The sequence below is a fragment of the Solanum dulcamara genome, chromosome 10, assembly GCF_947179165.1.
Source record: "Solanum dulcamara chromosome 10, daSolDulc1.2, whole genome shotgun sequence".
NCBI lineage: Eukaryota > Viridiplantae > Streptophyta > Magnoliopsida > Solanales > Solanaceae > Solanum > Solanum dulcamara.
In genome coordinates this window covers 7,386,648-7,401,077 of record NC_077246.1, presented here as the reverse complement: position 1 = coordinate 7,401,077, position 14,430 = coordinate 7,386,648, and the positions used below count along the sequence as shown (strand labels likewise).

At 35.4% G+C, this 14,430-nt stretch overlaps 1 protein-coding gene across 1 annotated transcript; it reads right to left on the bottom strand.

Annotated features, from left to right (window-relative positions):
• Positions 1-908: 908 nt before the first annotated feature.
• LOC129870825 (uncharacterized) lies at positions 909-14,361 on the bottom strand. The gene is made up of 10 exons (XM_055945699.1): positions 13,690-14,361; positions 10,675-10,752; positions 9,877-9,918; positions 9,689-9,794; positions 4,583-4,647; positions 3,209-3,247; positions 3,025-3,129; positions 2,827-2,914; positions 2,504-2,550; positions 909-1,246 (listed from the first exon to the last, which is right to left on the bottom strand). The coding sequence occupies exons 1-10, from the start codon at positions 14,242-14,244 to the stop codon at positions 1,169-1,171; spliced, it is 1,203 nt and encodes a 400-aa protein (XP_055801674.1). The 5' UTR covers positions 14,245-14,361; the 3' UTR covers positions 909-1,168.
• Positions 14,362-14,430: the final 69 nt, after the last annotated feature.

Below are 14,430 nucleotides of genomic sequence, written 5' to 3'. Positions count from 1 at the left end.
ATATTTGTCAAAAAGTTGTATATATGAAACTGATATACATATGTATTTGTATATCTGGTAAGCGAGATTGAGAGAGAAGAGGAGAGAGGTGAGCAAGATCGAGAGAGGGAGGAGAGAGGCGAGCGAGAATGAGAGGGAGGAGAGAAGCGAATTGTATATGTATACTGTTAAATTGTATATGCATATTTGTCAGAAAAATTGTATAATGATAACTGATATACATATATATATTTGTATATCTGGCAAGCAAGATGTTTCATACCGCATAAATAGATAGCTATATTTGTTGCGAGTCGTAATTATTTTAAAATATACCCTAAACGCGTAATATAGTAGTAAGGTTTGTCATATCCCGTAATTTTCCATTAAAAAAATGAAAAAAGAACAGCCCAATGCCCTATAGTGCGGGATCTGAAAAGGAGCCGACCATAGATCTATAGTAGACAACCTTCCCTTACATTTTTGCCTGCAAGAGGTTATTTTCACGACTTGACCCCATAAAAATCACATGACAACAACTTTACCAGTTACAACAAGATTCTCTTTAATACTTTCATCTACCATCATAACGAAAATATGTATTCTAAACGGACTTAAGAAATAGAAATAAAAGATCAATTCCATCTAAAACTTGAGCATGAAGTTATGTTTCAATTTAAATTAGAAAAATCTAGTTATTCAAAACTAGAAAAATCTAAAGTTTGATTTTAAAAAAATAGCTAAACATACAAAAATTTATAAACTTCAACTATACCTTAAATAACAATCCTCAAATCGACCATCTAAGCAGTTCCCGGTATAGGGGAGGAGGGGGGCAAAGCCTATACCAACAATTGCAAGTTACGGGTTCAGCAGAACTTCAATCAGATATTCATCATCTAGATGTGTTCAATTATGCGAAACTCTAGTAAAGAAAACATACTTATTCTTATGACAGGAAAATAAAAATGTGAAGTAACAGTAGTGAGTTTTGTGTTAAAGGGGGTTTCAAGCAGGGCTGGGTAAAGATCATTACAGTAAAGGGCAGAAACAAAAAAATAACTTAGAAAAACCCTTTTCTAATGGGAAAATCAAGGAATTTAAACAAATGAGTACAACAATGTACCAAGGTAAAAATTGAATCTATTAAGAGAGTACCAAGTAAAAATTTGATCTACTCAGATAACTATCATTGAACATACTTCCTTGCATGGCGGTCTGCAGCGATTGATAACGACTGTATTGTAACAGGAAATGATGGACCCATCTGCAAATTTCAAGAATCATCATGCAATCAGAATCTTGATTCACTGAATTATGCATGAAATTCTAAATGCGAAATGAACGACAGGTACCAAAAGGATGGATGTATTCAAGCATATCAACGTTGCAATACACATCCCAGCTATGAAAATGGCAAATGGGTACCAAAATGGTGAACAAGAGATTACAACAACATACCCAATGTAGCCTCACAAAGTGGGGTCTAGGAAGGTAGAGTGTACGCGGACCTTATTCCTATCTCAGAGGTAGAGAGGTTGTTTTCAATAGACCCTCTGTTCAAGAATAGTGAACAAGAGATTTTAAGATTCAAAATGTTTTGTTGAGAAAAAATTTCAATCACTACTACTTGGTCTCGAGAACGAATAAGTACAATGTACAGCTAAGGTCTAAGGATGAGAGTTTTGAGCTCCGATGCACGTGACAGATTTTAGTGTTCCTCTGGGTCAAGGAAATAAAGATATTCAGGCCACTGAAAGATCATTACATGCCTTGTTCACCATCAATCCTGATAATCGAATGTCAAGGACAGATCTGCATTACATTTCTAGTCTCATCCAAACATGGAATGTAGCTATGAAGTTTTGGGAATAGCAGATCATTGTCAAAGCATGTTCCTTGAGGTAAAATCAGACAAATACACACAAAGAACAAGAGAATTCAGCTCCTTTATGATACCCCACCTCCCACGGTTACAGCCAGCACCAGGAGCCTAGATAGGTATAGGCACCAGTTCATTCAGTAAACGAAGCTGCAGTCGGTTCTGATGATTGCAGTTACAAGTGGATAATAAACTGCAAACTGGCCAATTTGATGTGACAGGGGTAGGTACCCATAAAGACACTACATAATATGTTAATGAAACTATGAAGCAGATCATACTACCTAAAATTAAGCATTGAAAATTCCTACATGTTAAACCAAGCTGCAGTATTACATGACCATAAATTTTTAGGTATTTTGTTGATAATTTTTTTTCGGTATTTCATGAGGGACCTTGCCATACTTTACGCGAGTAACATAAGAATTAGGAGCTTGAACACTAACACCAAGATATTTAATTATAGCCAAAGTAGGGACTCCCTCAAATGGGAGAGCGACAAAGGGTCTATCAAGACTCAAGAGGCAACATTTGGAAGGTTCTTGTCCGTTATCTCACTTTTCTATTTTCAGTTTATAAATGTACTTGGAAATATTCCTGTGAGGCATCAGATTTACAAAGAATGTAAGTCAGGGAGCTCACCGTGCTGCAGAGATGGACTGTATTCACATAACCAGCATATTTTGAGCCTGTATCACAGATTTTTTTTTTGTCAACGACAAGTATAGATGACAAAAAAGGTGCTGTCACCAAAGTTAGATGACACTCATGTGTAAGATAACTCGTGTTCTTCCATATAAAGGTTAAAAAAGACTTTTGGAACAACCAGAAAGTCTGAAATATAGTTTTGCATACTTCTCTGACAACTAAATGTATCCTAAACGGAAGGGAAGAGGGGGGCGTAAGCAGGATTTATTGCTGACATTTCAAACAACTCAATAAGGATATAATCAAGAGTTGCTTACTCTTTTTTAGGCCAGCAGGCTTCTGACGCAAAAGTTCATGTACAAATGCACCAATGTTTTCACACAATGCCTCTTCTTGAAAACTTACCTGCAGAACAGTGTTTTCAGGGAGAAAATGTCAATAGTTTTCAGTGCATTCCAGTAGTTTATATCCAATGAAGCTTAAGAATCTCCGCATGAAGAGAGAGGCAAGTGTACCTTCCCAATTCCAACATGCACAATTGCAGTTTTATCTTTTTTGAAAGGTACACCTTGCTTAGCTTCTTTCACTGCTTTTGTTATATCTTTGGTAACAGTACCTTTCTGCATGCATTACAAGGAAATAAGCACTAATTCCTAAAGAACAACCTAAATTAAGAGCCGAAAGATGCAGATTACTTACCTTAGTATCTGGCATCAATTGCCTCAAGTACTTCGCAATCTGCAAAATCATGTGACGTTAGTCACTGGGAAGCACTAAAACACACATATCTTCCCCCCCCCACCACCACCACCACCTTTATCCGTTCAACGTTTACCAGTCATTCTATAGGGGTCATATTAGCATCAACTTATACAGGTATTAATATTGAAATTAAAGGACAGCAATAGCCTCCCTATTTGGTGTTGCTTGGCATAGTACTTCCACACGGCTTCTTCAATAACACTTCATAACTAAAATTATCCTAGGATAAAGAGAATGTCAATCACTAGGCAATACCTATTGTTGATGCAAACATTAATCACATCTGTCAATCCTTACCCGTACTTCTTGACCAAAGACAGATTATAGAAATCCTACAATACAACCTGACATCCTAATTACCCTTGTCTGTCCGCATAACAATCGTAGCTTATAAATTGTTTCCCCCAAGTGTTCTTTTACTTCTATTTTTAGAAATCTTTCCCAAATGACTAATTTTTGTGGTTTTCAAACATCAAATCTCCATTTCATCAACTTCTATTCATATGTCTGTTTAAAAACCCTTGAAGAGAAAAACTAGTCACTCTTTTTTACAAGGAGAAAAAACAGTCGCTCTTTTTCCTTTTATTTTCACTTTCTTCCCTTGCTTTGTTCTGCTTCCATAGAAGGTGTTAGCTTGGAAAGAGGAAGGAAAAACAAACAAAGAAAGGATGTGTCCGGTAGGAAGGCCACCGGAAAGGATATTCTCCCCTCTTCAGAAGTAGGAGAGAGAAAAATCTGGGGATTGTGCCTGGGAGCATTTTTAAAAAGAGGAACCCATCTTATTTGATTTCAGATATATCCTTAATTTTTCGTTCTCTTTTAAAAATATATATCTGCTTCCATGAAAATGACTACTTTTTTTTTTAATGAAGTAAGAAATTTTATATAAATTTCACAAGAAACTGTCTACTACGTTCGCGTGAAACTTTTATTTATTTCTTACCCTCTTTTTTTGGATTAACTAAATCCATCTCTTTTTGTCCTGAAAGGTATAAAAACTCACACGACTCACTCCTGCTATTTTTTAATGAACTTTAATAGAATAGATGTCTTGATATTCATTTTAGAATTGAAGGGTAGAAATGTCCTTAACTTTGTGAGCCAAATGTCAGTATACCACTTAAAGGGGCCTATACTGCACTCTTTTCCATGTTAATCTCTTCAAGTTCATAATCTCTTTTTGATAACTTAGAAATTTCAAATCTTTCTAATCCACCTTTACGCTAATGGGAAATCAAATGGCCCCTTAATTTACGGTGTAATCACGGAAGAGATCTGTCAATTACAAGTATGGATAGTCAATTTAAAAACCTGTCTCAAGTTCGGCATCATTGCATGAGTGGAAAAACATTTGTCAAAATCAATCTTCACATTTCCTGCATGTATAATCACATTAAAAAAAGGTAAGGATATGATAATCAATGGCAGTAGAAAAATCAATCTCAAGGAACAACATTGAAACAACATATCCTCCTGAAGGGTTATAATACATACATGTTCAAAAGAAAAGAATGGTTTCATCATCATCCCCAAATGTGTGGATGTTTTGCTGATCTTTTTGTTTCGGAATGAAGTCCTCTAAAACCAGATTTAATCGGCATTTGCGAGGGAATAACTTAAATGGTCATTCAACTATAACAAATTATTCACTAAAGTCACTTATGTTTACTTTGTATCTGAGAAATATAGGAGAAAAAATATTATTGAATTCTGGGACTCCATTTCCAACTAGGACACTACAATACAATCCTTTTCTAAGTAGGATTTTATATACTATTTCTATCCCTATTCCTATTATAAGAAGGATTGTATCAGTGTTATCAAAGGCGAAAAGAGTAAAAAAGCTCTAAGGTCCGTCAGGGCTTTAAGCACAAAGCACAAATAAAGCATGGGCTTTAATGAAAAAAGGCGCAACGGGAGAAAAAATACAAATATATATGTTTAGTCCAAGACTAATAGTTATTAACATGAATGACAAATATATTACAAAGAAATTGAAAATAAATTATGTTTAAAGTGAAATATCAAATGTTTAGTGCCTCTTTTAAGAAGATGCTCATTAGCAACGAAAAGTTTGCCTTAGAACCTTGATGACGACACTGAAGTGCACATAAAGCGAGGCGAAGCACTCAACATATTTTGAGCCTCGCTTCAGGGCTTAAGCGTGCCTTTGACTAAACTGGATTGTATATATTATTCTTGTTCCTATTCCTATTCTAACAATCTCACTCAAGCTGGTGCATACAATTCATATGTACCTAGCTTGTTACAAATGTAATTAATACGAGGACTAATGAGGGGCTTGGTGAGATATTTGCAAGTTGATCACTCGACTTCACAAAATTGACAGTCAATCTCAATGTGCTTAGTCTTCTCATGAAATATAGGATTTCATGCATAATGTCGATAAAAGTATTGAACTTCCCAAACCAAACTTGATAAGACTTTTTCAGACCACAGAGTGACTTACGTAATCAACATACAAGGCTACTAAACTCCCCCTGAGCAACAAAATTATGTGATTGCTCCATATAGACTTCTTTACAATGCAACGGTCGCCCGAAAAATGCTTAAAATCTGATATAAAATAAATGGATCGTTTTGGAATCCATAGACGAGTCGATATTAAACAAGAAAGTTACTGAAAAACTGGCCGAAACATGCTCATGCCTCGGAGTATTAGATTTAATGGCTGAAAGTGGTCACAATCCGGAAAAAAAAATTATATGGGTAGGGTCGAAATGATGGCACAAGCCTACTGAGAAAGAGAATTATATGGGTAAGCTCGAAATGGTGGCACGACCCTACACAAATAAGAAAGTAGTCATCGAAAAGATGGTCTGGTGCTATGCAAATCAAATATGAAAAAGCAGTACAGAAAGATGCACGGTACTACGTAAATTAAATATGGAAAAGTAGTCACCGAAAAGATGCACGGTGCTACACAAATTAGATATGAGAAAATAGTTACCAGAAAGATACACGGTGACCCCAACTTTTGCTAACATAATCATTTATCCAAACGGGCGACATATATGGATAATAGTTGTCTGCCGATAGCGGAAGCTTTTTCATTCTCTACCAAAATCGTAGAGGCTCTGATACCATGTGAGAAATATAAGAGAAAAAATATTATTGAATTGTGTATATACATTATTACATTGAGACCCTATTTATAGACACAATATTGGACTCTTTTTCCAACTAGGACACTACAATACAATCCTTTTCTAAGTAGGATTCTATATACTATTTCTATCCCTGTTCCTATTCTAAGTAGGATGGTATATATTATTCTTGTTCCTATTCCTATTCTAACAGTATCAACAAAGTCACTCAGGTTATGCTATTTTATCTACAAAGTCATTATAGCCAAAAAAAAACTAAAGGAAAAATTACATAAATGTCCCCTCAAGTTTTAGCTTTGTAACACTTACTTCCTTTGTGATTTTGCTTGCCCCCTTTTTTTATTTTTAAACCTAATTATTACAATTTTTAAAATAATAATCAGGTTAGAAAATATTACAAAAAATAAAATAAGAGGAGCAAACATAACCGTAAGTGTTACAAAGTCAAACTTGAGGGGAGGTTTATGTTATTATCCTTTTACTCCCTCTGTTCACTTTTACTTGTCCACTTTTGACTTTGCACACCTCTTAAGAAACAATGATTAATATGAGTATTTTACCACAATAACCATATTAATTGATGTATAGTCTTAGATCTTGGAAAATAAGTAATTAATGTAAGGGTAAAACAAGAAAAAAATAATTGTCTTTTCTTGATATGTTAAAAATGACAAAGTAAAAATGAAAATCTATTTTTGAAATACGAGTAAAAGTGAACATAGGGAGTAGTGTTTAGCTATAATGACTTTGTCAGTTAACTAGCACAACTTGAAAGACTGTTGATACAAAATAAACATAAGTGACATTAGTGAAGAACTTGCTATAATTGAATGACCATTTACTCCCTTTGTGCACTTTTACTTTTCCAATATTCCAAAAACAGATTTTCACTTTAACTTGTCACTTTTAACATATTAAGAAAAGACAATTATTTTTCTATTTTACTCAATATTAATTACTTATTTCCCAAATCATTTCCCAAGACCAAAGACTATACATCAATTAATATGGGTATTGTGGTAAAATACTCATATTAATCATTGTTTCTTAAGGGACATGCAAAATCCAAAGTCAACAAGTAATAGTGAACAGAGGGGGTAAGTTATTCCCTCCAGCATTTGCCTAAAGCTAGTGAACAGAGGGGGGTAAGTTATTCCCTCCAGCATTTGGCTAAAGCTAGTCCCGGTCACCTGACTTTTTGAACATTTAGGTCAAAATTCTTCCAATGCTGTCAGCCAAGACAGTGTAAACTTTACGAGAAGTACACAATATATTCGACTATTCATCTAGCATCCCAAAAATCTAAACCTAATATCTTCCCATTTTTTGTAAGTAAATCTAACCTGCTATCTTTTTTTTTCAAAATGGTAATTTTTTCTAATCTAACCTGCTATCTTCAAAGAGAGATATTCTCTTACACCAAAAATATGTATGGAACAAAGAGCATTTGACTCTCAACAATGGATTCTCGATTCTTTGATATGTTAACTATACCTTACTCTACAATCATCCAGAGCATACGAAGAGGACTTTCTCACATATTCCTCTCATTTTGGATTCCTCTCACTAGCTCACCAGCATTTTTGCCACCATTCTAGGAGAAGCCCATAATAATAGGAAGTATATTGCATGTCATACTTCCGGGGTGAAAGTACAAGGTCTTTCTGTTTTTGGGTTCACATATCATTTAACCCCCTACATTCCATGATACTAATTTGAGCCTCATTCGACAGATTGAAAACTCCTCTTCCCATTAGATCTATTGCCACTTTTGAATTTGACATCAAAAGTGATCAGATTTTCAACTCTTGTGTTCCTTTGAAACTGGATCTTTTAATATCCATGGTTTGTTCCATTCTTCTCGCTTGTCTACATGCATCCACCTCCAAAAAATAAAGTAGCCTTTTTGTAATTCTAAGAATTAAGTTAAAAAGGAATATTGGCTTCTGCAGTCAGCTTGGATGAAAATTTATCAGCTTCACTTCACTCCATATGTCGGAGGAGGCTATGAACGTAAACCTCCATTGAGGTTATGAACATAAGCCTCCGGAGAGGTTATGAATGTAAACCTTCATAACCTCTTGTGTTCCTTTGAACCTGGATCTTTTAACATCCATGGTTTGTTCCATTCTTCTCGCTTGCCTACATGCATCCACCTCCAAAAAATAAAGTAACCTTTTTGTAATTCTAAGAATTAAGTTGAAAAGGAATATTGGCTTCTGCAGTCAGCTTGGATGAAAATTTATCAGCTTCGCTTCACTCCATATGTCAGAGGAGGCTATGAACGTAAACCTCCGTTAAGGTTATGAACGTAAGCCTCCGGAGAGGTTATGAATGTAAACCTTCGATAGTTTACGGACTGGAAGGAGTAAATTTACCTCATAACTTGCACCATTTACATCAGCATGTAAATGGACATAAGAAGTACCATTACTGATAGCATCCATGTCGGCCTACTTGCACTAAAGTTGATGGGCTTCCATGAGAAATCAAGAAGATGTTTATCATGGAGAAAAAGCCCGAAATTGACCCAAGAATTATAACATAAAATGGACTAAGTGCTACAAATCTTTCATGGTCCAAGTTCGAGTCCAAGAGCCGAAAGATTGGGCCACATGAAGGCCAAGAGGAGGGCCCACATGGAGCCCAATAGGAGCATAAAAGTTTCCTAGGTTTAAAGTTTCCTAGTTTAAAAGTTTCCTAGTTTAAAGTTTTCTAGTTATTATTTCCATATAAGTAGGATTGGAATCTCATTCTATTTGGGATAGGTTTTCCCTACATATAGGGGTAAGTTTTATTATTTTGCACAGACAATATTATTATTAATTGAGAGTTTCTCTTCTTTACACCTTTGTGCTTGGCTACTTGGGATTTATCTTACAACCTTATAAGAACAATTCTTAGGAAGTAGGATTAATTCTCTAACTTGATATCTTTGGTTCTTATTCGTGAATTAAAGAAGGTAATTAGTCTTATACTAATTATTGACTCTAGTTTCTTCGAAATAGGGGTCTAGATCACTTTTTGACCTAAGTTCTTGAATTGGCTCTATTAGTATCATAAATTAACTTTCATTCGCTAATTTTTGAATACTAAGATTAATTAGGGTTCTTACCACATCTTTTGAATTTGGGGATTTTCTTCTCCAATTTTGCATATCTTTCAATTTTTGTCTTTAATCTATATAATTTCGCTTCCGCATTATTTTCTTGGTTAATCAAATAACCCGATTCTTATCAATTTCAGTTCTAAATAATTGCAATCTTAAATAAGGAATTTAGTGGTTTACCACTCTTGATATTCTCTATGAGCTCCAAACCACCAACAACATCAGCCCCTGCTTCTCGGGCTTCATCAGCAGCAGCTCCTTCAGCAAAAACAGCAATGCGATATACCTGAAAGGAAAATATTTAGTCAACAGAATCTAAAACAGCATATGATTAGCTAACCTTATACTTTATGAAGAATGCTTTATACCTTTCCAAACCCATGAGGAACAGCCACTGTACCTTCAAGCTTCTGCAGTTCAAAAGAAAGAACTATGAGCTCGCACTAGCAAACTAATGAGATTGCTTAAGACTCAGGTCAAATTAGCTACACTAGAAGAGGTCAATCAAAACAGAAGAATTGGAAATGAAACGTGATTATAATCTCACCCTGTTTATACCACCTGTGCAAGAGAATTCATATTTCTAGAGGCTTGCACCGACAATATTTCAGCAAAGGCAAGGAAAATTCACTCTTAATTAGGTGGCACTAGGAGCATGAGTCTACCAATAAAATCTACTCCATACACTCACGAACAACAAAAGGATGTGGAATCAGCAAACCCCTAACCAAACTGTGATTAGGATATAGAATGTTGGAGCTCGGTTTTAAATATTAAGGAATTTCTGTCAATTGCTAAAAGTATGAGACTGCATGCAGAGCAAATTCTGGAGGGTGCCCCCAAATGTTCAGGAATTGAGATTTAGGTTGAAAGGTTTAAGGCCCTCTATACTCTCATGATTTATGAGCTTCTTCTAATTTCTAAGGCCAATAAGTTTTTCATTCAGCCGCAAAGACAGTAGCACCCTATTGGTCCTGAGGCTTCTGTTAATAATTCTGCATATGAAAGCCAAAGTAAACTAAAATATTCAATATTCATTCACCATCTGAATGAATAAATTTAGACATATAAACCAATAACAATAGAAAGTGGTGACAGGAAATCTTTCTGTTCCATATCATGTGTTGAGTCACGACAAGCTTGGATAGTTAAACGAAAGCACGCACCAGGTCGCTTCGGCGCATATCGGGAGTCAAAACAACATGAGCTTCCAGAGTTTCATCAAACTTCTTCTTGGCATTAGCCTGCATAATCACTAGAAATACAATGAATCATGACTCAGTCTGTAACCTCTGAAGAAAGCAAGACTAAATAGAAAGACAAAGCACCAAGGAAAAGCACACAAGAAAACCAACTCATGGCAAGCTACAGCTAAGAGTCACTGATTACATACTATAGAGAGAAAGAAAAAGCAACATGCAAAAAGCAGACAAGCAAACTATCTCAGGCAAGCTATGATTAAGAGTTACTCAGATTACATAATATGGACTTTGATCCATAATTACTACTTTCAACTTGAACAGATGAATAAAAAATATAATGAGATTCTGAGGAAAAATAAGAGTTGAATTTTCTAGCCATGCATATGACTACCCCTAATTGATGGAAAAGCTGAAACGGTCTCTATCTTTCACTGTGATAATATCTACAAACACTTGGGACTCCTCAAGGAGGAGGCCTAACAGTTGAAGAGATGAAGTGACAACCTTGGGAACCAAGAGACAACACCACGTGAATTTTTTCCACTAGCTGAGTGTTGGTGGATAGAGTTACCCGATACGAATGTAAAGTCATAGGTAACCAACGGCTTAGCAGGTTCCGACGCCACCACTATCCTAAAAGAAAGCAAAACGAAAAAAAAAATTATCTAAAAGTACGACCCTAGAGTGTGGCCTAGTGGTTAATGGAAGAAAACTGTCTGAATCTAGCAGAGACAAAAACCCTAGATGATTTCTTTCTATCTACTGAAATCTTGATGAGGTACCTTGATTCATGGAGTTATATGGTACTTGTATAAATGCAAGGATGCAGGTACATGGAGGAACAGTTAAGGCGCACGCAAACAGGATCCGACATCATCATTGTCGAAAAAGATTATCTAGAAATACCTTGACCATTAAGCTAACTAGAAATACTTAGAAGTTATCCAAAATATCCTCAGATGCACTTTACTTTAGCATGTGACAGCAGCTCCTTACGGAAGGAGGTTATGCAAGTAATTCTCATTATTAATACAAATAGCCTTTAACCTAGAGAATATATTGGACCATTCCTATGGTTCATGTTGACTAATAAAAAAGCTCCTACACTCCAAGTGAAGTAGGGTGGAAAGGTTACAATAGGATCATATAATATAAAGCTGTAAATCATTGATATCCAATTGAGGATGTGGGACATACCAACAAGGTGATCTAAATAATTTAACAATGCAAACACAATTTTTATAAAGTTAATTTTTCATCAATATGTCGAGGAAAACCATACTTACAGTCTAGACCAAAAGACAGATTCTTACATTAAAACATGATAAACTATGGCAGGCACCCTATCATCCATATTCAGTAGGATACCATATCTACCCAAAATTAGTAATGTAAGCAAATTGTGAAGATCACAACAAGGTTATTTCAGTATGATGTCTTTTGAGATTGAAGGATACACATTTGTAGCTTATGGCAAGGTTATCCACAGAAACCTAAGTAAACTACTAGAAGTGTTTTTTGTTCAGTTCTTACTTTTATTCTTTCTTCAACTCCCTATTTTGTGACTACATTGAAATTTCACTGTCCACTTGAAACAAAGTTATAAAACATGCAAGTATGCCGATGAAATAATAATATTCTAGAAATCCAGCAGAAACACATCTGGGTTAGCTGTTATGGCCGGTAAAAGAAACCTCCATTAGTTATTATGGATTTTCACCGGATGTTGCTTTTAAGATTCCACCGGCACCTCATGGAAGGTCAAAGTTCTATAGATTTTCACCATCATGAAAAAAAGGATCTTGAAATTTAATTTTTCCCTTTCTTGTTGGTAATCTTCTTGAAACTAAACCCTGAGTAATGAATTGAAAGAGGGAAAAAAAACCATTTTTCTACTAACCAAAGAGAGTTAAATACTAAACAAGAAAATGCAATCATACTTTTCATTCAAATTATTAATGGACATCCTATAACTGTTTTCTTCTTTTGCTTCAACTCATATTATCCAATTATTATGTATAACTTAACACAGAGTCAAAAAATCTGTACCAGAAACAGCAAATGCTAAAACGAATTCATATAACAGACCTCAAGAAATTTGGGATTAGTGCACAGTTGATTGAAACAAAATATCTGGACCTTTAGATTCAAATGATAGGAACCCTATAATTGCTTTCTCTTTCTTAATCATTCACCTATTAATGGGCATCCTGTGATTCTTTTCTTCTTATTATTATTTTTTACAACTTTATAACGAGTCAAAATTTCGTACAAGAAACAGTAAATGCTAAAAAGAATTCATAAAAATGACCTCAACTAATTCGGGATCAATACACAGTTGATTGAAACAAAAATCTGACCTTTACAAGACGAATGGCCTCTCAATGGGAATCCTATTATTGTTTTCTCCTCATTTTTTTTGTTTCATTTAAACTAATAATGGGCATCATGTTATAGTTTGTTTCTTCTTCTTTTCAATTCATATTATCCAATTACTACTTATAACTTTACAAGGAGTCAAAATTTTGTAGAAGAAACAGCAAATGCTAAAAGAATTCATATAACTAACCTTAACTATTTCAGGATTAATACAAAGATGATTGAAACAAAAAATCTGAACTTTACAAGTAGAATGGCCTCTAATGGGAATCCTAAAATTGTTTTCTCCTCATTGTTTTTTCATTTAAACTAATATGGGGCATCCTGTAGTTGTTTTCTTCTTCTTTTCAATTCAGATTATGCAATTATTATCTTATAACCAACAACAACAACAACATATCCAGTGTAATCCCACAAAGTGGGACATGGGAGGGTAGAGTATACTCAGACTGTACCTCTACCTACATCATAGGTAGAGAGGTTGTTTCCACTAGACGGCAGTACAAGAAACAGCAGCTAATAACAAAGGAAAAAACATATAGTAACAGAACAGAAACTACAACAAAACAATACACAGTTGATTTGAACAAAAAACCTGACCTTTACTAGCCGAATAGCCTCTTTAAGATCATAAACAGCCTTCTTCTTCTTCTTCTCATCACTCTTCACATTAAGCAATGTTGGGAATGGAACCATTTCCTCTTCAACATTCCTAACTCTCCTCATTGCCACCCGTTTTTGCGCCTCTATTCTTCTCCTCTCTCTCTCCATCTCCTCATCACCCATACCTTCCACTTTCCCTTTCTCCTCTTCAGGCAAATCCTCTGGTAACGGCGCCACTCTTGTCGGGTAAGAAACCGGAGCTATTTTCGGAGCATCCTTCAAGTACCGGAGATCCTCCCGGGTCCACGACCCACCATCCGCTTTAACCCCATCTTGGGTATTTGATTCGGGTCGGGTACTACTTTCCAGTGGCGGGTTCTTGGGGGTGTAGGAAACGGGTTGAATTGGAATTGGGTTATTAGGATTCGGGTTTTCTGATGATGAAGAGGAGAGAAATCTGTGAAAATGAGAACGGAGGAGAGGAGATAAGTGAGATGGGGTTTTGTATGAGCAATGGCGACGAGCTTGGTAGAGTAGTTCGAAGGCTACCATTGGAGTTTTTGGATGGCTTCTACAATGGTGAAGGGTGGACTGATAGTGGTTTTGTTTGCAAGATGGAAAGAGGGTTTAGGGAAGAGAGAAAGAGACACGAGGGTTTTAGCATTTTCACTTATGTCATTTGAATTACACTTTAAACTCAATGTGAATTATTAATTTTATTTTTAAATTATTGACAGT

Excerpts from the sequence above, each read along its gene's own strand:
- LOC129870825 (XM_055945699.1), bottom strand. The coding sequence starts at position 14,244 with ATGGTAGCCTTCGAACTACTCTACCAAGCTCGTCGCCATTGCTCATAC. Across the intron at positions 4,648-9,688 it reads CATAGAGAATATCAAGAGTG|GAAATGTGAAGATTGATTTT; the intron begins GTAAACCACTAA and ends TTATACATGCAG. Across the intron at positions 2,915-3,024 it reads TGCATGTTGGAATTGGGAAG|GTAAGTTTTCAAGAAGAGGC; the intron begins GTACACTTGCCT and ends ACTGTTCTGCAG.